Source organism: Opisthorchis viverrini (assembly GCF_000715545.1).
Source record: "Opisthorchis viverrini unplaced genomic scaffold opera_v5_43, whole genome shotgun sequence".
Taxonomy (NCBI): domain Eukaryota; kingdom Metazoa; phylum Platyhelminthes; class Trematoda; order Opisthorchiida; family Opisthorchiidae; genus Opisthorchis; species Opisthorchis viverrini.
In genome coordinates, this window is record NW_008751699.1 from 1,051,018 (window position 1) to 1,073,964 (window position 22,947).

At 42.6% G+C, this 22,947-nt stretch overlaps 1 protein-coding gene across 1 annotated transcript in view; it reads left to right on the top strand.

Moving 5' to 3' along the window:
• Positions 1–6,755: 6,755 nt before the first annotated feature.
• The window catches only part of T265_03155 (hypothetical protein), a gene marked incomplete at both ends in the record, with an annotated part of 79,874 nt that continues 63,682 nt past the window's right edge, over positions 6,756–22,947 (top strand). Inside the window, one exon of the mRNA XM_009167568.1 lies at positions 6,756–6,938. Within this exon, the coding sequence (XP_009165832.1) occupies positions 6,756–6,938 (183 nt within the window). The remainder of the gene's footprint in view (positions 6,939–22,947) is intronic.

Below are 22,947 nucleotides of genomic sequence, written 5' to 3' on the forward strand. Positions count from 1 at the left end.
CAAGTGAACTGTGTGCTCTGGTTCCGAATTGCTGTACACAACGATATCGTCTCCGTACACGGCAACATTCTGGAGTCCCTTCGTTACATAAAGCATCAAGCGCCGGAATGTGAATGGTGCCCCGGACAAACCAAACGGCATTCGTCTAAATTGATATTGGGTGTCCCCAACCGTAAACGCCGTTTTCTCCCGGTCCTCCTCCTTGATAGGTAGCTGCCAATATCCGGAACGCAAGTCGAACAGAGTAAAGTATCGGGAGTGCTGGAGGGAATCGAAAATCTCTGCAACCGAAGGCACAGCCACAACCCGATTTACAGTCAGTTCATTCAAGCGCCGGAAATCCACGCAAAACCTGTATTTTCCGTTTGCCTTTCTTACAAGCACAACTGGGGAATTGTACTCACCTTTGGCTTCTTCGATCATACCGTTCTTCAACATCTACTCAATCTGCCTATGGACCTTTTCCCGTAAATGGAGCGGCAACGGACGGGGGCCATTGGGTCGAAAGTGTTCTGATGAGACAGGAATTTCGTGTTCAATCCACGGGCAGAAGCCAAACGTATCCTCATCGCCCTTGAACAGTTCGGAATATTCGTCGACTACGGCCCATATTGACGATACACTACAAGACGGAAGTTTTCAGACACGCAGCTCCCTCACGACAGTGCCTGGATAACCCTCAAGCTTGATTGCGCCATACTTTGTCACCAGCCTTCCCTGCTTTACGTCAACCACATAATCTGTGCCCTTGAGAAAATCAGCTCCCAGTATTGTCTGTTCTACGTCTGGGCTGATCAGGAACGCGTGCTGCACGGACTTGTCGCCTAGGCGTATCGAGTGCGTTGACAGTCCGTCAAACTTCAATCTATATTCGCCAACAGCTCTCACGGCTAGTGCCCACGGTCTGTGTTCAGCTTAGTTCCCCCTTTGCCTCAGCGATACGACTGCTCCGGTATTAATCAAACATAACTCTTTTTCCCGCCTACCTCGACAATGGCTTGCACGGTAGCTTGCGTCAGTGCGCTAATCGCGACCCACCCAGGAAAAGAGGAGTACTCTAAAGTTTTATTGTGTACAAGCGATCGGTTACGGGGACACTGATTCTTCCAGTGGCCAGGCTTGCCACACATGTAGCACCGGCTGGTTCGAGCGTGCCTCCGCGATTCCGTCTTCACGGCTGCCAGCTGTTCGGTGAGTTGGTCCACCCTGGTCTGCAGTTCCTCCACTGATGCAGCATCCCTGTTCTCCTGCGACTGCAACGTGGCCAGTGGTTCCTGGGGCAGCTCCCGGGCCAGACGCACCAGCTCCTCCACACTCAACTGGCCAGTTGCTCGTGCCAACCGTAACTGGGCACCAAGCGCGGGCTGCACACCTTCGACGAACTGATCCGACAGCAACTGGTGTCGCGACACACGGTCCAGCGTCGGCAAAGCGCGACCCAACAACTGCTGCAGACCGGAGAAGAACACGGTCGGGTCCGATCCGGGTGCCATCCTGGCCGTCTTGAACCTTCTCATAGCCTCCTGGCGGTCGGCCGGCGTGTCGAACTCCGCTGCAAGGACTTCCTTCGCGGCGACCCAGTCCATCTTCTGAGGGCCTATTCTGGCCGCAGCCAGGGCTGCCCTCTCCCGGCCCTTTAGCGCTGCCAACTTATCCTGGTCAGTCTCCAGTCCGGCAGCCTCCGCAACCTACTCAAAGTCCTCCAGGAAGGTCCGAACTTCCCCATCCTCAACGGGTTGCGGCCACGGGATCTTCATTCTTATCCTGGTCACGGCACCAAATGAAAGAAAGAAGGCCTTCGCTGCGGAGTTATTTATTCGAAAATGCCAACTGACCGGTTACGGACCATTGAACAGGAAAGCAAAACTCTAATCTGCATCGTAGTTACAAAAACTGAACACAGACCTTCTATCGAACGAGTCTTCTTGAGCTTTCCTGGAGATTCCTTGACTCCACTCATTCGTCGGTCAAATCCAAGCAAATGTTACAAAGTGGCCCCCACGAATTCCGCAATAGATTTCCCATTTTCAATCGACGCAAAGCAAAGTTCTACGAACGAAACATAATACTCGCTTGTCTTCCGATCAGTAGTATCACCGTTACACTAGTATACTGGCCCTGGCCACATTAGGCCCCTCTTATTACAACGGAGACCCTATGTTCGGGTTCTTTTGGTAAGCTAAAAACTACCGCCATACAACCGCCCGTTCCAACCAGTCCAACGGCTAGCCTCCCTTCTAGCTACCTCGGCGACAAAGTCCCCACCTCCCCAGAACTATGCACCTACTCCAGTCCACTTATTATTTGGTTTCTAGGTCAGGAAACGATCCATTCTTTACTGGATGCACTTAGCATGCTATAATTTTTTTGTAAATTTTTTCTGCTGACACCGTTCTATCTGATGCCTTTTGGCACTCAACAGAAGATACTGCTCGCATCTTATCCCTTCCTCATTCCCCCTCCTTCCGAGCTTAAAACGTCAACCGTAATTGCCCAAAGCGCCATACAAACGGTATTCATTCAATTTGGCCGATCCCCGGTCTGCCGTCACATGGTCCTTCAAATGAAGGGAAGTTTGCCGTGACCCTTCACTGGCCTGGCTTCTTCCGTGTCTCCCTGGCCGCCAAACCCAGATCCAATTGCCACGGAAATGCGCACCCCTTTCCGACTGCGGCATCCTCTACAACCGTTACGACTGTCCATAAACCGATGTATGTCAGTGCACTGATGGCATGGCCCTGCCATACCCAGTGTGGTCGTACTCCCGCAACTACTTTTTCAGAAACTCGACCGCAACCTCTCGCATATTCAAGCCTGTAATCGCAACTGCGATCAAATTTTTTCCGGGCCCTAGACGAGTTCATTCTAAACCGATGAAACCTTTTTTCGCATTTTACCAACCTGTTTTTTTGCTGCAAATTCCGTTTGCTTCTTCCGTAAGTTAAATTTCACATACGGTGTTCGTTCGGCCCTATGCATTGGCACTATCTTCCGTTCGAACCTATTCTTTGCACCTAATTCCCTACAACAGAGGCACCAGCGAGTCTATTTAGTTTCAAGTTAAACTATATTTTCAAGACAAAACTGCCATTTGCTTCTACCACGAATTATTCCATCTCTATCTCCATCTTTGCTTGCTGCCACTCCGGCCATTTACTCAGTTACCCAGCAATGGCTCTCGCTTTTGGCTTATATAAGCCGGCTTCATCTTTGAAATAGTCAGACCTCATTCTCATTGTCGTAGTTTTTTCGGTTTCTGCAACTATGATGACTTTTTATGTAATAAGCATGTCTCGTTGGTTGTCCCCTTTTGCCCGTTGTGTTGTTGTCTGCCGCGTTCACATTGTAGCGACCCAGTCACGCATCATTCAGCATGCTCTCGACAAGTTTTGAAACGAATTTATTAATATTTCATCAGATATTACCCACTGTTTGGGACATGTCCTCTTGTTCGAGCACTCTCGAGTACCCGCAAATCCCCCCAGTCAAGCTTTATTCTGACTCTAAAAGTATGACCATGTCTGACGGTGTGCCACTTGCAAGTTGAAAATAAACATTGTCATTAGTATTTCCATTATCAAGGTTCAACTTCATCTGAAAGTTCCTTCCTTATTTCGGGTGATATTTATTTATTGATGCAATAGTTGGAATCTCAGCGTGCGCATCTTCAGCCTCAAACTATCTAGCAGCTCCCCGAAAAAGTATTATGTTCTTCAAGCATTGTATTTGTCATTCGAAGCTAATAAACCATTTCTGTCAAAGTGATCACTGGGAACAGGGCTTCCCTGGGTACCTTGACAGTGGTCTCCCTGTCAATCAATTGGGGCAGAAAATATCAGACAAATTTTAGTTAAAGGAATATATTTCTGCAGATTTTGCGCCAGCGTTTGTACTGCCGGTTCAAGAAAGTCTTACGAATTGTTAAAGCCACAGAACGGCTTGCAACATTTTGCGCAAGTCACATTATCCGGCAACGAGTTAGTATGTTTCAATGAACACTGTTCTTCGATTCTAGGTATTTGTCGAACTTGAAAAATGCCCAGTAAACAAATCAACCACATGCAGAAATTGCATGTAAATGATTTGGAAGGGACAGTTTTAACCATGATGTGGTAGCCCTGAAAATATCGCAGTTTCCTTGACGTTCCTTTCATTTGCTGGAGCCACTGATGCGGTTTTAGGGGTTTTATTGTCACAAACCAAAGACAAACGATTTTGCAGGATCATAGGAGAGGGTCTGCTGAAGGCGAAACTCCCGAACGCAGACTTCACTATGACCTATCCTGAATAATTAGTTTAGGAAAATTTTCGTGAAGAAAGAAAGATTTTGGGCTCAAGCTATCTTGAGTTGATGACTTTTGGGTTAGATAACTCATAATTGGTCACCTCATGCCGAAAGTGTCTCCGGGTGAACAGTATTTTGCTTCATCTTCCTCAATGAACTCACTGGAATTGGTTTCATGGAAATTTTATGAAGAAGAACCAGGCTGCTGTTTGATTAGATGGGGTTCTATATACGGCTTTGAGAAAATGAATGGACAGGCGCCACCCTATCAGGATACATATGAAGAAGGGAATACCTTCCACTCCACTACGACTCCCATCTGGTCACAGTGGTCAACGTTATATCAATGCAATGCTAGCTTGTAAACTTCAAACCGCTGCCTTATACCATATACTGTGGATGCCTATGTCACTGCTGACAGTTTCTTACATCTGCAAGCGCAGACACTGGACCCACGGGGGCTGTTCAGCTCGTGTTTGCACAACGAATACGTGCCACACAGAGACTCGGATGGAAATTCATTTGCAAAAGCATGTATATTTGTTCCATCCTGTTTTAGTGCAGTGGTCTATCCCGAGGAGGCAGGGCGCCATTATCTTGATGTGGTTGCAAACCTCGGCAGCATGCTTTCCGTGGGTAAGTTTGGCTAACTTCCAGTGGTTCGTCAACAGAGTCGCCGTATTTTATAACCTGGAGATTAGAACGTTACATGCGCGTCAGTAACCACTGTCTATTGATGGGACTTTTGGGTAGGGAACGTCGACTGTGAAGACGTCTCCTTATTTCGTCTAGGACTGGTCACTCAATCACGACCTTAGCCTGAACACAATTATGAAATCAACAGTCATGCATGCTTTCACGCTGCCAGCCAAGCAGTGGCACCAGAAAGATTACCCTATTAGCTGCTCACGACACGGATGCAAGCAAACCAATCAACGTCGACAACATACGGGGCTGCATTACAAATAGGGTGCTCAGGTGCACTGGGTTCTTGCTGACCTGGAATCTTCTCAGAAAAGTCCGACCGATGAAACACTTGGAGGGTAGGTATTACTTTATGGCATGTCTTTTACAAGGAAACGAAAAGTGGGCAATTATCTCAAAGGCTACCTGGAGATCACGCAGCTAGGGAGTAGTTTATTCCATGACAAAATTTCTTTCTTACCTCCTCCTTCACTCCCTGAGATAGGCTTAACAAATTCCGAAGTCGTGAAACGTTCGGTTGCCGTTTCCAAAATATTCCGTGACGCCATCAGTCAACACAGAAAGTGGACAGCCTGTAATCAAGTTTTGGAAGATCTTTTGTTGGTGAAAAAGTTGGAGGGCGATTGGTGCCTTGTGTACCACCAACATTCGAACCGACCGGAAACCATGGGAATAAAGGAGTATAATGGCGAATAAGGAAATATTGGTGTGAATAAAATGGTCATCATTGACGGTTATTGCATGTGAGAATTAAATTTCGTACGTATATTGGTATAACCAGACGACTAGAAATCCGGAATTCAGATCAGCGCAACAAGTAACACGTATGTATTCGAATCGGCGTATATGTACAGCATACGGAATATTAAACCAAGAGAATAATGAACAGAGCAATGAATAGAGTATCAGTCATGTTAATCACCTTGCTGTAGCAGCGGAAGACAGTCGTTTGGCCCACCCGCGTTTACCCGTCAAGTCACTGGCGGACGTTTGTACTAAACCCCGTATGGGGGCGGTTCTGGAGCAAATCGTAAAAAAGGCCTGGCGAGGAAATATTACCGCTGAAAGTGCAGCGTACAAGCTCGTCGCATTGCAAATCCCGCACCGACACAGGCGATGGTCTGGTGCAGTCACGGAGTGCATAATCAACGTGTGAAGTAGAGTTGGAAAATGTCTGGTGGGTAGTACGTGCTAATCGTACAAATCGTGCTTCCTTATGAACAAAAGTGCCTTTCCAGATTCTTTTGAAGTCCATCAACAGTGCGATTAGATTTCACTCAGGGAGGATAGAGCGCCACTCACCCTCAACCACAGACTTCATGTCAAGTGATCAGCTAGTCATCTGCTCTTCACGTGACGGCTTCTCGGATGGATGTTCACTGATCATCTTCCTGGCCTCTTGAGCAGTACATATCGCTTTCTTGTGTGATTTGGAAATTTCCAGGAAGATTTCTTCTTGTGAGTATTGAGTAACAGCCGCCCCCTTATTTTCATATGGTTACGCAGAGTCTGTCTGCAAAAAGGACAACTAGTAGTTCCAGCCAATAAGCCCTCGTATTTTTTGCATGTGGATACGCCTTTTCGACTTGACGAACTGGATGAAGTATTCATACATTGAAGCAATTGAGTGTGTTACTTGACCTTGCACGTGAAGAATACTTTCAAAATGCATTCTGTGTGTGCGCGTGTCAACGTGCGCTACTGGTGGATTTGCTGACTATGCCACTGAAGCCACTCACTCAACCTATCAAATAGTAAAATAACAATGCGTGCGGACGGAATAGAGTCAACTGGAGTGCCAGTTGACCTTGGATCGCTTTCGGATTCGGCCTTCTCCTCGGAAAAAAAGTTTATATCAACTAGTGGATTATCTGCGTTCGAAGCGCTGAATAGGTACCGGAATACCTTATCAAACTATGAGCGGAAAGAAATACTTCGCTACGAAAAGGTTTGTCACAATTTGCCTCTTTGACTGAGTACACTTGTTTGTAGACTGCGGGTTTTTATAGAAGCTTATATTGATAAACTTTTTGGCAAACTGTACTACGTCAGAGTGTTTAAGTAGTTTGTTTGAACAGTTTGCACCGTGAAGTTACATTTGGCTTTTTGCTTTACTCACAAAGTAAAATCGAACTTTTATGCCGTAAAACTGCTCTGCGTAGCTGCCCATAAAAAGATATATTTTATTCGTTAATCAGCCTACATTTTTGTAGCGACTGATTATTTCGGTTATGTCATATTACGACTGGTACTTGCAGGGCTCTCTGTCATAGAATCCATGGATTCCAGACTAACTACATGGCTAGTCCCTGGTCCATTTGACTTGAATGGATGCACGCAGGAGTAAGCAGCCAAATCTAGTGGACTTCGACTCTGAAAGGAGTGTCATACCGAGGTCAAGCTGATGGTATTAGAGTGAGATGATCACGCCTTCTCGTCTGTTCGAGTGCACTAGTGTCTACCAACGTGATTCGAACAGCCAACTGCTCTCCAGCAACAAGGGAGTCACGTTGGGCTTCAAATTCACCAAGGGAGCTGGTTCCAGTAAGCCAGTACGAAGCTTACCAGTGCAGTTTTTTTTACAAAGCAGCTTTGGTTTTACAGTACCAGTTTAAACAGTCCAAATACATCTCAGCCGTAGAACGGGTAAACTCGAACGCGAAAAAATCACTGATATCTTTTGAAGCAACTGTCGCGATCAAGCTTCCTGGAAGACCGGATTCTACCTATGCTAAAGTGCGAAGACTGCCCACAGCCACTATATGCTGTAGCCAATGTACAGTCCAATCCCTCTGATGACCTACAAGCCTCGGGAGGTGGACCCTTAGTAGACAGGAGATGCTGCACGTACTAACTCGGGGTCTGTTTTTATTGGCTGTATTCAGGAGTTAAACGATCCAGACGAGCAAGTCAACGCTTGGTTTGACCATACAAACTTGAAAACCTCCTTCAAATGGGTAATACCGCCACAACCAAAGTTGGCCTTCCAAAAGCACCTGAGAGTTAACTTGATGCTCAGCAATAGGGTTGCTACAGTACTGGAAGACTTTTGCGAGCACCAAGAACCACTGTCGAAAACAATCCCCTCGTTTAACACGTCTAGTGCTTGGAAGTTTTCAGCCCTTATTAGATGGTTTTTGCCTCTTTCAACAGACAACCAGAAAACCCAGTGACAACAGAAAGCCTAAAAATTCCCGTTTATTGCTCGGCAGTGACTGGTCGGTCATAAAGGTCGAGGTATACGGAACTGTTAGGTCCTTTATATCTACCCTGTTCTTACACACAACTTCCCGGGCTACATACTAAACATGTCGCACTGACAAAACAAGCCGCCCCTTGAAATGATCACTTGATAAACCCCGGAAATTACCGGCCATTCTAGAGCGAAGAACACTTGTTAAGTTAATTTCTATCTATTTGGTCATGCAAAGAGATAAAAGCTGTCGAGGAGGCTCTATTATATTGCACTTACATGATCCACGAACCAATCAAACACCTCAAACCCTTAAAAAACTCTAGTATGCTAAAAACTGCTTGATCGTAATAATGTAACATCTGAAAACCTAAGAACTGTCGCGCTACCATGTGTCATTAAGAGGGTGGTGACAGATGATAGATGATTTCAAAGCCTTCCCATTTCAGGATCAGCAGAGCTGATGAAAACTTGCAATCCCAAAGCTATTCATTTTGTTCATTTAACTAAGCTAATTTTATGCTAACTACCAGTACTCTACAACCTACTTACTACCAAATCCCGTTTTCACCAGTAAAAAGTTTGTAGTTCAGTCCATAATCCAGAGGGCGCTTTTCAGGCGCAATAACCACATTATTCTGAATTTTCAACCGGATGTTCTATACAGCAGCATGCCCTAATCAATTTTCTGCCCACTAAAGATATGACTTGTGTCGGTGCTGTAACTTTCTAGAAAGGCATTTATTGAGAAATAGACCTCAATAGAAACCGAAGCTTGGACCAAACATACACCCATTAAAATGGGGCACAAATGGTATCATGTAAAACGTGTGTGACAAAATGTGACTTGGCCTAGAATCAAAACCGATCCAACTGCTGTGTACTAGCCCAAACAAAATACATGACTGTAAGGAACAACCACTCTTCCTTAGTTTCGAAAGACAAGTTAGCTTAGAAGCCTTCCATTTTTAATGATTTACAGGCGCTTTCATACATCCATGCCTAACAAGCGGTACGTTTACTACGGATAAATTATGGAGAAGCAACCGACATGAAATGTTTTCGACTATGCTAAATGATAGTCTTAGTACCAGCTTAAGTATGACTAGCTTCCAATCGGGCATTTTCAAACCACTTGCTGCAGAACGCCAGAGGAAACCTCTGCGACGAAACGTTGCTTCTAAGACCACCACCAACAAACCAAGGGTGCCAGTATTTGTTTAAAAAATCTACCAAACAGACAAAATGTTCCAGGGTTGTAGTGGGACATGGGACTATTCCATGTCATTTGCCATGAATTTTCAAGACAACACCAACACAGAAACTTCCATTTTGGATTTAGATAGTAGTGCCACATTATTTGATTTGAAAAAAATTTGGTCAGTTGTTGAAATTTATTCCTATAAAAACCCAGTCACCTGATCCTACAACGATAAGAATATTAGGGATTTCATTTTGTTTTCTAGTATTAAGCCTATTTGAATAGGGACTTTGTTGAACTTAAGATTCCACATAGAATGATAACATTAAAAAATAATTTAACTGTCAGCCAGGTTTCTTCTGGCACGGTATTAGACTAGGGTAATACACACAACTGCCACTATTAGTACTGAGATGTTTTGAGGACTTACTGAATTGTTCGAAAGAATATCAAACGTATCGCACTAAGTGGATTCAAATTCATTACTACGTGAATCGCAGCATCTGCACTATAATCCTTGGGAGAACGTAGCTCCAACTACACCTGTAAAAATGAAGCTGGGCACAGTGTAGCTAGATCAGCTAAAACGGTTGCCACCTCCATAACACCCCTGTGCGTGGCCAACCAACAAGCTCCTCGGGAGTACACTATGTTTGTGGATGTTTTCGGAAGCCATAAATGCAGCTCGCTATTGTCCAATTACACCGCATTAACGTTTCAAGCATCTTTATTCAATATTGGTAACCTAGTATCGATCGAATAATCGGTGCGACCATTTAAAGGATAGCTTGGCCATAAAAAAAGAAATATGCTTCCCTCATAAAAAGCAATAGTGGATGCTGCAAAAATACGGTATGAGAATAAATACCGAATACTTACGAATGATGGTTAGCAAATGCACTTAATGCAATTCATTTGTTATTGGGCCTGGGAAACAGCTAGCTAAACTCCATAGGATTGGTGCAAACTCATTCTTTCTAACTGTGAGCCAAGGGTTTCCTTCAAGTAACCATAGAGTATGCAGTACGTCTTTCTCTCCTATTTCTAACATAACCTTTTTATGCTCTAAAGATACTACATATGGAACAGGTCGTAAAGAAATCTTGCTGAAAAGTGTGTTCAATAGTGGTCGAGGTGTCTCCCAACGCGAACCAGTCTCTGCAACACTTTCCTTGGCGTAATAGGTGACGGTTTATCGTATTTTCAAACAATACCTATGTGAATGTTTTACGTTGTTGTATACATTACCGAGAAGGTTTTCTCAGGTCAGCTTGTGATAGGAACCTAATTTGTCATAAACGAGCTCCTAAGGCACTAGATTTATATCACAAATTTATATCATAATAACTCACCTGCTTGTCCTTTCACTAGTTTAAAAGCGTCAACATAAGTAACTAACGAAGCAGAGCGAAAAAAGGGTCTCTAATAAATAAATTTCTGTAAGAGCAGCAAAACATAATTGGCAAACGTTAGTTCTTCAGGCGAGGTTTCTGAAAAGTTGGACACATGGTATGTGTCATTGAGAAATCTTCTTAAATGTATAAAAATTCACACCTGGTACTGAATGGCCAATTTTCTACAGTGTGGTCGAAAATGTCGGTGTTTAGGACCTAATCCATACGTGGCTTTAAAGCTAAAAAGCTTAACTCACCTAGGGTTTTGGCAATTAGAACGTTAAATGAATGATTTATGGCACTTTCAAGCATGACGAAGTTTACGTTGTCTTTTTTCCGATGAAAGTGCTCTATGTCATACTCCTCAGTGTGTGAGTACTGTGCAAATGGCTGTACGCGTATATCCTGTCGATTGATGTGTGCATTAGGGGAAAAAACAATCAGTACTTCAGCATCTCTTTCGCAGTGAGAAAACTGGGTGCAAGCATTATCTCTTAAATGGGCAAATTTTTGTAGTACTTGCGATTGTATGGTAATCTGTTGAAATACTGGTAGCCCAGGTGAGTTTATTGGTTGCTGATCGGATGACTGTTGATCTGTTTGCCGAGCTTGAAAAGTTGCTTATAAACGTTTCGTCACTATACCAGGAGACACCATCAGTGCACATCAACTGTGCACTTGAGATTACTGGTCAGCTTCCTTACCTACGAGGTGAGAATATGTTCCCAGAGTGAACAGTTTACCCATTTTATATGGAGGAAAATGTTGGCAACTCAGGTAGGGTAGACTGTCGTTGGCTTGTTTGCTGAGCTGGGCAATTTGATTGCCAACCACTAACCCACCGCTACATACCACTACGGCCCCCAATAACGCACTGATGATGTCACCTCGATTAATGGTGAAACGTTTGCAATCAAATCACTCAGCTCAGCGAACAAGCCAACGACCAGTTTACCGTGTATGTTCTCCTTCAGAGAGGAAGATACTACCGGCGAGGAGCGTGACGAACTTTGCACTGCGTCAATATTATTTTAACAAAGCTGAATACAACCATATGTGCAGAACGCACCTCCAGTTACTACAGCCATCCTACAAGACAAAGTGAATCTTAAATTTCCAAGTTACTAAACCAGTAAACAACCCCTAAGTTCCATGACATTATTAGTATCTAGTTAATCAAAGTTTAGCATCAAGTGCTTCTAAAATACATCACCAGTCTGTACAATCTTTGGAAAGAGCCAACAAACTTGATCGTATTAGAGAGCTGGTCACATTTATAAAGCAAAAATCATAATACTAGTAGGTTGAAAAATTTCTGATAAAAAGAGTCTTATGGAAGAGTCAACTTAAAGGCCGTTTGGAAAATGCATTGCCTCAGTTGATTTCAATCACAGTCACTTATAATATAATTGGAAATCTTCCACTAGTTACGATCCACGACAAAAACGACCCACTGTATCACTAGACAAGAAAGAATTCTTTATTATGCCAAGCTTCCAATTGATATTTTTCCAAATGGTAAATTCCAAACTGATAGTAGAATGGTGTATTTCGTAGACCGATGATTGCAGTTCGCTTCGTTTTCGAAAAGTTATGGAAACAGCTACAGGGAAACACGTTCCACGACTTACTTAACAGAACCGCCTACATGGTTTAAAAGCAGTTGGGTTACTTAAAAAGTAGTAAGACGACTTTTGTCTGTCATGTGTTAAGGCATTTTGAGTGACGTTCAGAATAGGGCACACGAAGGTCATCCATCATCCGCTCTGGGACAGGCGTGGAAACGAAGCACCTTAACCAGGTTAGGGTAACTTGGGTTAATATATCGTTCCCTGCTTCAATTTTCTAATAAACTGATCGATTTCCTGTGTCAAAAGTACAACATTCAACTGCCACCGCTCACGCCTCCAACAAGATTCCAAATTAGTCTATAAGGGTGAACAAACATCAGTGACGGAATAGATGAAAAAAACATTGCGACAGTGTACACTACAGTACAATTTCACTAACTAATTATTGTGCAATTAAGTCATATGGCCATAAATCATTCATTCTGATCCAGAACAGATTCTGGCACCAATAACTTTCACTGCCTTGTGGAGTAAATATAAAGTAACTTTCTGAAGCGTTTTCACTTCCCTCACAAGTAGATCATTTTGATATACCTACTGCATACAAGTTGCTTAGCGTGTTGCATGATCTATTTTTACATAATAATTCAGAGACGCTTTCAGAACAAAAGTAACCAATTTTAATGGTACTATTGAGGTGATGGTCAAAGGTCATTAGCCTGTCAGTCAACCATTGCTTTCGTAGCCTTGGAAATATCAGACAATCAGGCGCGTGCTTTTCCTAGCCATTGTGAGTACAGAAGAGTCAGTACCAGTGCCACATATAGGGCGATATTTGTTGTTTTTCAATTGTGGGGACACAATGACAATTTTTGTGAAATCGTGATCGTAGCAATTGATAGGTAAACAACCATCGTCAAGAGATACATCCATGTGCACACCAATTTTGCTTCAACGGCAGACTAAAATGAATCCTAGCGAAATCTTACGGCTATGATATTCTTCATTTTGGCTTCAAGTAGAACATAAGATTGAGGAAAGCTTGGGGACTGCGCCTACTTGATAAGCTCCAAGCAAAGCAAAACCGGTTGTGGACTGTCCAAGAGTTGTCATCAAACTTATGAGTAGTTTTTCTCAGTCTCTGTCATGCTTTATTCTGTCGGTGAGCAATATTACACAAATTAAGATGTATCAACTGCGTCAAACACGCACTGAGATCGTTTCACTCAACCCTAGCTGGGATTTATTGATTGCGTAATATCCTGTGCCCGTGCTTCACTCGACTGTTTCTACACATCACAAGGGTGCCAAACCAACTTTTCCAGGAACACAGTCCGTCTTTTCTTGTTTTTGTCGTAATACATTTTTTCGGTAACGGTTTTCTTGTCTGTTTGTATTGCGCAACAGAACGCTTTTTGACTCAAAAAATCAATAATAATGAAATATTTTCCTTGAAACGAAATTCAGCAAAACAGAAGAGAATAGATTCATAATGTCTGTGGCGTGTGCTCTCTATCTAAGACACATTCTATAGCAATATTTGTCTCTGGAAACTAGGACTGAGCGATAAAAATTGCAACGTTCGACTGCAGAGAATTTGGGACAGATTTGCGAAAATAGTTCACAAAAGTATCTAAACGGTTCAACATAAGAGAGGCATAGTTGCATCCACGTCTACAGTTGAGGTCATCTATGTGTTGGTTTAGACACTGTTGTGTGGAGAAAGGATTGGCAGGCCTGTAAACATACGTGTAAGTAGCAAAGGAAACACTCACTGACGTCAGTCAACCTGTCATAAGTGGTGGACTACCTGGAACATTTTTCCGGGTGTGTGAAAATCGACGTCAGTTTTTGGATTGCACCAATACATTTCTCCAGACCTGTCGCCACACGTTTCACACGGAAATATTCGACAAATCACAGTTGATCCAACAGTAAACGTTGTTGGGTGACGAGTCAAACTTACATACATTTGTTCTAATTTAACTTGTCCGGATATTTTCGTGTTAAAATTTCAGGGTCACAGTTCTCTTCATATAGTCTACCCTCTATTGAATATTTTTTATTTATACTTTCGGTATACAGTCCCTCTGTTAAATCTAAGAGGCTCTGAGCAAATTTGGTCTCATCTAGCTTGACACTTGCGTTACCTTCCAAATTTACTCAGTCCTATTTTAGGGAGTGGGTCGTTACAGAGAGGAAGGACCATGTGAAAATTTTGACTACATTATGGTTTGTTTTTACTGCTTTCAGTTTCAAAAAAAGACGAAAATATACTTTTATCAAAGGTTTGGTGTGGAACGAGGCTTCACTATATGGTACGAACAAATCAGCTGAGAACTGCTACCCATAAAAAACGTCACACCATACGTGATGGCAATCACGAGTTGTGGTCGTAGAGGTTCCACAGTTATCCGTAGTGACAACCCGATTGGACGCGTGGTTTTGTTTCTTCGGTGTTTTCCGTCTTGCCAGACATCGCATTTCGGTTGTCAGACTTTCACTAATAGCAGTTGTAGTTGCACTTCAATGACCTTGACAGTCATTAACCAGTCCCTGACCAATCCTCGACGCAATCTGCGAACCATAAACAGTTTTAGTCACAGCTGTCTGTCACTCGTTCCTCTAGCTATTCACGATGTCAACGAATTCATACGTGAGTGCGTAGAACACTGCGGTACTTAGCATATTGTGTATGCATATGAAGGTTAGATAATTTGGAAACAGAAGACTGAAGCTACCGATTCTGTTGGTATTCGCACTAGCGAATCACAAATGTGAAACTGAGCACCTCAGGTCTAAATAGGACCACACATATTTGGACAAATACACGACCTAAAGATAAGGTGTTTATTAGATTTCTCCAGCAGCCAATTAGCTTATGTGACAGAGAGCCTTTGTATTATGCAACAGTTCAAATGGAATGCTGCGGAATGTTGTGGTATTACCGTGAGTATGGTATGGTTATCCCGTTGATTAGCCTGTACTTTTCTGCAGAACCTCCGACAACGTCCTCGATGTTCTCCCTCCTCTGAGTTGCAGCTTGGCATTGTTTTATACTGCCAGTCTAAGGTTGTGTTGTTCCGCATCCAATCTAGTACTCCCCGGAGGTGTCCATTGGTACAAGGTCATTCAGACTGATTTATTTTATGTGCACGTATCTACTGTGTGATCAGAATGTCTTATGTGGAACCTTCGGGTGGAGGATGATGGATTCTTTCAGACTGGATCCATGTGACTTCATGTTAAAATGGCTGCGTTGGTGGTCGTTGGCTTGTTCGCTGAGCTGGGCAATTTGATTGCAAACGTTTCACCATTAATCGGGGTGACATCATCAGTGCGTTGTTGGGGAGCGTAGTATCGCGTAGCGGTGGGTTAGTAGTTGTGCGTCTACGCTACCTGAGCTACCGACATTTTCCTCTATGGCTATGTGTGATTGGTGGAAAGGTTCAAACATTTTGCGTACTGAGTAGCGTTTTAACCTAGTTTGAACAACAATTAGTGCCCATTATCTGAACAAAAATCATTTTTGCTAACATCCTACAGTACGACTGGTTGCAACAAAATAAACAATGCTCAATGTTTCACCTAAGTTATTTGGGTGTATACGATCTATCTGAAATCCACACGAACCCGTTAAAGTTCTTGGTTTAGTTTACTCAAACCGATGATAGCATATCAGGGTTAAATACAACTAAATGGTCAACCTACCCAACAACATGTTCCTTCTAGGAGTCATCTGCTGTCCGCACTTGTTAGTGTTTAGTTCCCCTATAGTACGGACAAGGAAAACATATCTTGTATGGTTTTTGGGGAGCGTTGGTCTCCAGAATTTTGCGTTTTTGGGGGTAGCCCTTACAGGTAACTTGTAGCCTTATGTCGGATGATAAATTATATCATATCTACGTTTAAGTGGCTCATTACCTGGGTTTCTGTACGCGCTGAACGTCATAATTCGCGTGGTTACGACCCATTCTTGTGTATTCGGTTAGGTGAACCAATGAATCAATCCATACTGGATCGCTTTAGTTCGCAAGAATGTACCAGTATAACCAAATGGGTTTGCCCTGATTTGGAACAAACAAACGGGAAATATGTGACCTTCAAGTATGTACGGTGCAGTAATAATTCGGTATCATATCAAATCAACCATCCAAACTCATTTTGAACATGTGATATGGTTTATACGACCAATGTCATGCAATTAGTAGGAACCAGAAGTTCATTGCAAATTTGCATTGGATGTTAAGTGCCTTTTAGACATCAACATTTAGTTCTGCAGGTGAAATAAACCTATGCTGATGATTGCAGAAATACTGTGCAGTTGTTTTATCCTTGTCTGATTTCCTCAACAGTGTGCATGTGACGGATCTTCGAGAAAGTTCAAGCCCACGTCCCCAAGATAGCTTTTGGCCCTCAAACGGCGACCAACAGTGTGGGTAACTCGTATTTAGACGGAACACGGTGCCGCCACCCTTCATTTGCACTATCCATGTCACTCAGTGCACTTGTTAACACCAGATCACATGATGTGTACTGTGTGGCTGAACGTTGGTGGTCCTGTGTCCTGTCTAAGTATCGTTTAGTCACGTGACCCATCAGCAGCTCGTGGTCGAATGAGTAGTGCTCAGTCCTCCACCAAAAGGTCACATTCGTTCGCGCACTGCTGAAAGCTCCTAACAACAAACAAACAGCTGCACACTGTTTCTGGGTTTTTCGGTACTAGTTTACTCTACTTGAAGGACAGAATTTCTCTCTTCTAAATCTCCTTGCGACCTTCAACCTCTTTAAGCGACCTTAACAAGTAGCACCAGCTACTGTTCAAATTTACTAACATATGGGTCCTGGAACATGAAGACTGCGGCAGTTTGTTTATTTGGCTATGGAAAGTATTTGATATATAAGTATCGTAGACTATTCATTAATGATACATGTGCCCCTATGTTCACTTTATGTGATGTTAACACGCAACGCACAGCGTTTCATTTCAGCTGAATGTTTGTTATCCATTACTCCCGTTTGTTGACAAAAGAGGGGGATGTGTTCAGCCACAATGCGATTTGAGTAGCGGTCAACTAGGACGATGAACACATCTTTGAGGTCTTACCGTGCTGAACATAAAGCATTAAACATACAATGAGCTACTGTTGTTTCGCGGTGTCGGCATCCACAGTGCTTACCATTATATGGAGACTCCTGACCCAAACAAGTAGAAATATTTTACTCTAACATAGAAACATCAGTGAACTCAGGCTGTCTAGATTGTATGCTTTGCATAATCGCCCACACCTAACAGAAAGTTAATACGGATAGGCAACACTATCTGTGTGTTCTGGAGGACTTGTTCAGCCAACACTATAAACCTTTTTACAGCTTTCTTTGCCTTTTGTGATTGCCTATCTTTAGAGTTGATCAGTACACTTTCTGTTTTCCGGTACCGGTTTCACATAACTGAAAATAACTGCTCGGAAAATGAAGCAATGAATTGGACTACGTCCTTGTCAGGCAAAAAAAGAATTGCACGTGACAGAGCGATTCGATTTGCAAATTCACGCATAACAGCTGTACTGGCATTAAATGTGTTTTGTGAAGAATTAGGGTGTTCTTATTATCGTCTGAAAAGGTAACAGTTGTCTTCGGAACGACAAACTTGTTGCATGGTATTTTTTCGCAGTTTCGCGCCTGTTCAACAGTGCACCACACTTACATCTAGAAAAATTCCCTTTCTTTTAGAAACATTTAGTCCTCGTTGGAACTAGAATGTACCTTGTGGCTTCATGTTATCGAAACTGATATCACCTTCCTTATGTAGTCCGGTCAAGTTCATGAACTCTTACCTATCGAATTTCCAATATGAATGTTTCGCTAGTCAGAAGTAAAAGTCAACCATTTAGGCGAACTTAATTCATAAAGGGCTTAATTAACCAATGGTTAGGATGAGTACTATTCTCTGGCCGAAATTTTCGTAGGCGTGCTACCTGAGTTGACGACCACGTGATCGCAACATCACTACCATTAACGTACCTATCTGGCATCAGGTGATGAGCCCTTATGTGAAAGAAGAGCATATGCATGACTTTCCTGTCCAGAAGCCCACAATACTACTGTCAGAACAGCGAGTTGTTGATTTTTCCTCATCGATAGGGTGGTCCTGCCTATCACCTTTGAGTTTACATGCGCGCTCCTTTTTACTTAGCTGCAAAAGCATATTTCATTGATACTTGCCATGTAAACATATCGAAACATATATATTGGGTTTTGTGCAATAAAATTAATGTTTTCAATCACTGCGAAGCCTTTGCTGACTTTATCTTCAAACGGATAAGGTTTTGAATCTACTGAAGTTCGCATTGATTCAAATCAACAAAAACATGGAACTGCTCCATTATCCTATGAATGAATGAAGATAGTTTTTTTCACACTATGTAGTGCCGTAAGCCGTGAAGTCAGCTGATAGTAAATGACCTTGTTTTTCACTTTTTTTTCTGTTATGCAAACAGTCGATTTGCGTATCTCACCAATGTGGTTAGTTGACGTTTTATTCAAAGTAGAGACGATCACTGTGAGCTCCTTTGGATGGTCATTTTGTCGGTGAACGCTTGCTGCGATTCGTTTGAGCTTTTCTGTTCTTTTTATCCTTTGGCATTTTTCGCGTGGAAGAAACAAGATGCCTTTGCGTTATTACGAATTAGTTGTAGATTGCCACGGGATTTATATTATTTGTGTTGGCATCTCTATCGTTTGAACAGTCGTCCTGGTACAATTATTCTGGTGAGTCCGTATCAAAAAGAAGGTACGATGGACTGGAGTTTCGCTTCTATTAGAGCTGATCAGCAATCCATATCCTTAGATGCGCCGTGGTTTGAATAAATAATTCAGTTAATTATTTTTAATCTTTAGTGGAACGTCCAAATTATTAGGAAGACCTTTTTAATCTGGAGTGATACTAAAAATCTCTTCGGTAGTTTTCAAAGATTCGCTTAGCTAAAACTTCGAATACTTACCAGTTTTTGGTCATTAGGACGATAATCAAATAGCGGGTATTGAAGAAACCAAATAACGAAGAAGTCTCGCGAATGTTTGTTGCGTAAATTAGACTATTTAGGCTATTTATTGAGGCGAAGTTCAGGCGGTTATCCGTAGCCTCAGGTATCGATAGCCAGAATCCAAAGAGCTGTTTCTCACCTATTGGGATTCATTAGCAGGGTACAACTCATGAGTCCTCAGCGAGTTTTTATTCCATGACCTCTCAGCTAGTCAATAAGGATCGAACTATTCGACCATGGTCGGCTGATAAGCAGTGTAATGAGCTCTTGCCTAGAGATTGCGCGTTCGACACTTCATGAGGTGTGTAGCGCTGGTCATTCCAAATAAGAATGAAACAAGTGTTCAGTACTTTACGGCTTTTCAGCGTACCTCTGCTTCACTTAAAGGATAAGGTGTGAATTGAAAAATTCTTGAGTTTTTTTGATGTTATTACCAAGCCCCAGAAATACTTTCTGTAATCCGTTCTCCTCTGATGACTCCCTTGATGTTTACCCATTATAGGGAAACACGGCGGGTTGTGTGCCATTCAAAACTGGATGTTTACGTTTGACGCTGGGTTTGCGACAGCGTAGTAAATGCCAAAATAGTGATCAAAACATGTGCGCCCATTCATGTCATTTACCAACCAAAAACGCACAATCACCTCAGCACAATCATCACCCTGTTGACTGTACCAGTGACATCGATTTGATGAATTCTAACCCTACCCTCACAAAATGACGCTAGGGTAATTGAGTACCTCAAAAGCCTTGGTTCAAAGCCCAAACAAGGACAATGTTGCAAAAGCATAAGCCATAGGGATGGAGTTATTGCCACAGCTATCTGGCTCATCAGAGCCGCGCAGTGAGCAATGTAGTCTGCCAAGTGGAAAAAATCGGACGTGGACGATAGACAGGGAGAGAATATAGGTGGTCTGGAGAGATACGTTTTACCTCCGACCTTCAACATGCATGGGAGGTAAAAGTTGCCTCTGGTATACAGACGTAATACATTACGTTTCAGGCTGCTGGAAACTGGTAGCCCACGGCCGGTTTTGCCCTTCTTGGAGCTCATCAGGTAGGTACAGTCCTTGAGTTTATTTCAGCTTTATGTTCTTCTTGAACTCTAATTGGACGGATTTCGACAAATACACTCGTTTGTATATCAGTTTAGTTTTGACGAGTGACTGACTTGGAACCCAGCTGAATTTCTCCTTTATGATGTTCCGAAGCAACTAAATGTGCTTCACCGCGCCGCCTTGTGTTTCACTGGGTACAGTATTCGAGATATCGCGATACATAAGAGTGCTGGAAATTCCTCAACAGCCCACCATCGGTTTTCTTCTTGAGGCTTATCATAATGGAGAAATTCAGTCGGGTTCCAGACGAGTCTCCCGTTAAAACCAAATTGATATACAAATGTTTGCCTTTGCCGTGTTCAGAAGAATACAACTTTTGTACATCAGGAAATATATGGTATTCGATTGTGTATGCTTTGATAAAACAAATGGGCGCAACCAAAGGCCTAGAAATGGAATCTTACTTCGAATTCAGGACAATTGCGGTCCCATAGTACGGTCGTGCGGTAGATGACAGTTTTTGGGGTCCTCATACACAATTCCGATGAGGACCACTTTTTATAAAAATGCTCTCATAAAAGCGGACATCAGTTTTGGGGTAACCGTGCACCAGTGTGTGGATGGTGAACGGCCCAACTCATTAAGTTAATCTGTTTTTGAAGTAAGCTTAGAGGCTACCTAAGGACGGAACAAAAGTGGTAAAACCTTATGTACCTGAATTCTTGTAAAATAAATGTTCGAAAGATTATATTGCGTAGTGACCGCGATGCATAAAACTACGAGTGAATTAACAAAACTAGCAGTGGATAGAAGCAGTCCTTACCTCTTTCGCCAAAAACCGAAAAAAACTGACGTACACTTTAATGGATGTTTCCAAATGTATATGTGAACGTCAATCCACTTCCATTATCTCCAAACGTTGCACGAAAAATTCAGGCCGATGATGGCAAACTCCTACTGGGTCACTGCAGATGCCTGTCCAATGTGCCGATAGTAAATTCGAGATAAACTACTCACTGAAGACTTTCGATGTTGTGTGCTAGGCAAAAAAATTCGTCAGTTTAACGAAAACATGACGTTTCATGCCATTCTTGATCGCCCCGGGTAAAATTATGAAATATGTCGAAGAGGAAGTTTATTCGATTCGTTTAGGCTTTGAATAGCTCATGCCACAAATGGGAGTATCACCAGTAACGTGTTTTAACTAGCTCAAGAATACGTAATTATTTTTTCCGCTCAAGGTCGATGCAAATTACTAGATCGATTACATTTGTGCTTATTCTTACTCCGAGTTATAGTGAGAAGATCGATTAGTTTGATTTTCCCAAAGGTGTTTTGGGCTTCCGCGCCTTTCGCTTCACACATAGAAACCCGTTGTCTAATCCAAGTGGAATATTAGAAGAATCATTCAAAAACTGTTTCCACAAATCTCGCAGTTATAACTAACTTTCCAGATTACGCTTTTGCTAACCTTATCTTGATACTAAGATAATTTTTGATTAATTGAAAATGCGGAAATTCAAAGTCAAACGGCTGTGTAATATTGAAAGCGGATTTGTCTCTCAGATGTGTGGAATACTTTGGACTACCGTTTGTATCAACAAGATTAAGCTTGAAGGAACCAAGCACAAATATTTAACTGACAAAAATAAACAACATAGACCAGAGCTGATCAGAGCAACCTTCGTAAGTGCCAGATACGATCAACAGAATCTAAACAGTTTAAGCTAAAGGAAGCTTTTGCTCTCCCCATACAGTGATACGAAAACAACAACTTTTGAACTGAATCCCTTTCTAGTCACACAGGTATGTAGTTGTGAATGATCTAGCCATGTAATGCAAGCGATCGGCAACTAAGACATTGTTCTAAGAAATTTTGCGTCAGCTTTTGAACTGACTCCCTTTCTAGTCACACAGATATGTAGTTGTGAATGATCTAGCCAGGTAATGCAAGCGATCGGCAACTAAGACATTGTTCTAAGACCCTTCATTGAGAAGTGCATTTTACAAATTGGTGACTGAGTATCTATCGTGGCTTTCGACGAATAATAGATAGCCATGGCCTCCACTGAGTAGCTGGAATCCAGTAGTTGATAATTTCGAAAACGCACAATGTTTTCTGGGTTTATGCGGCGAATTTGGAAGTCACGCTATAAGACAACCTGTTTGCTGGGCGGCTTCAACAGGCAAACGTCCGCTGTGCTCCTTGCTAGTTGCCTCACAGGCACATATTGAGCAATCATTGTACGCATTTGTCACGTGGTATTCAACCGTGGTCGACTTGGGCAACGCATTGAAAGGCGAAGTCTTGATAAAGTCCATTTCTTTGGTAGAAATTGACATCAGATAGGTGCAAAACATAAAAATTGTACTTATCGACTTATTTGAATGGATAATTGTTCAGAAAAGACTGCCGACTAGGGTTTGCAGCTTCTGCTAGAAAACAAAATGAAATACTTCGAACGCAGATCAAAATTTCCCGGTCGCATGGTTT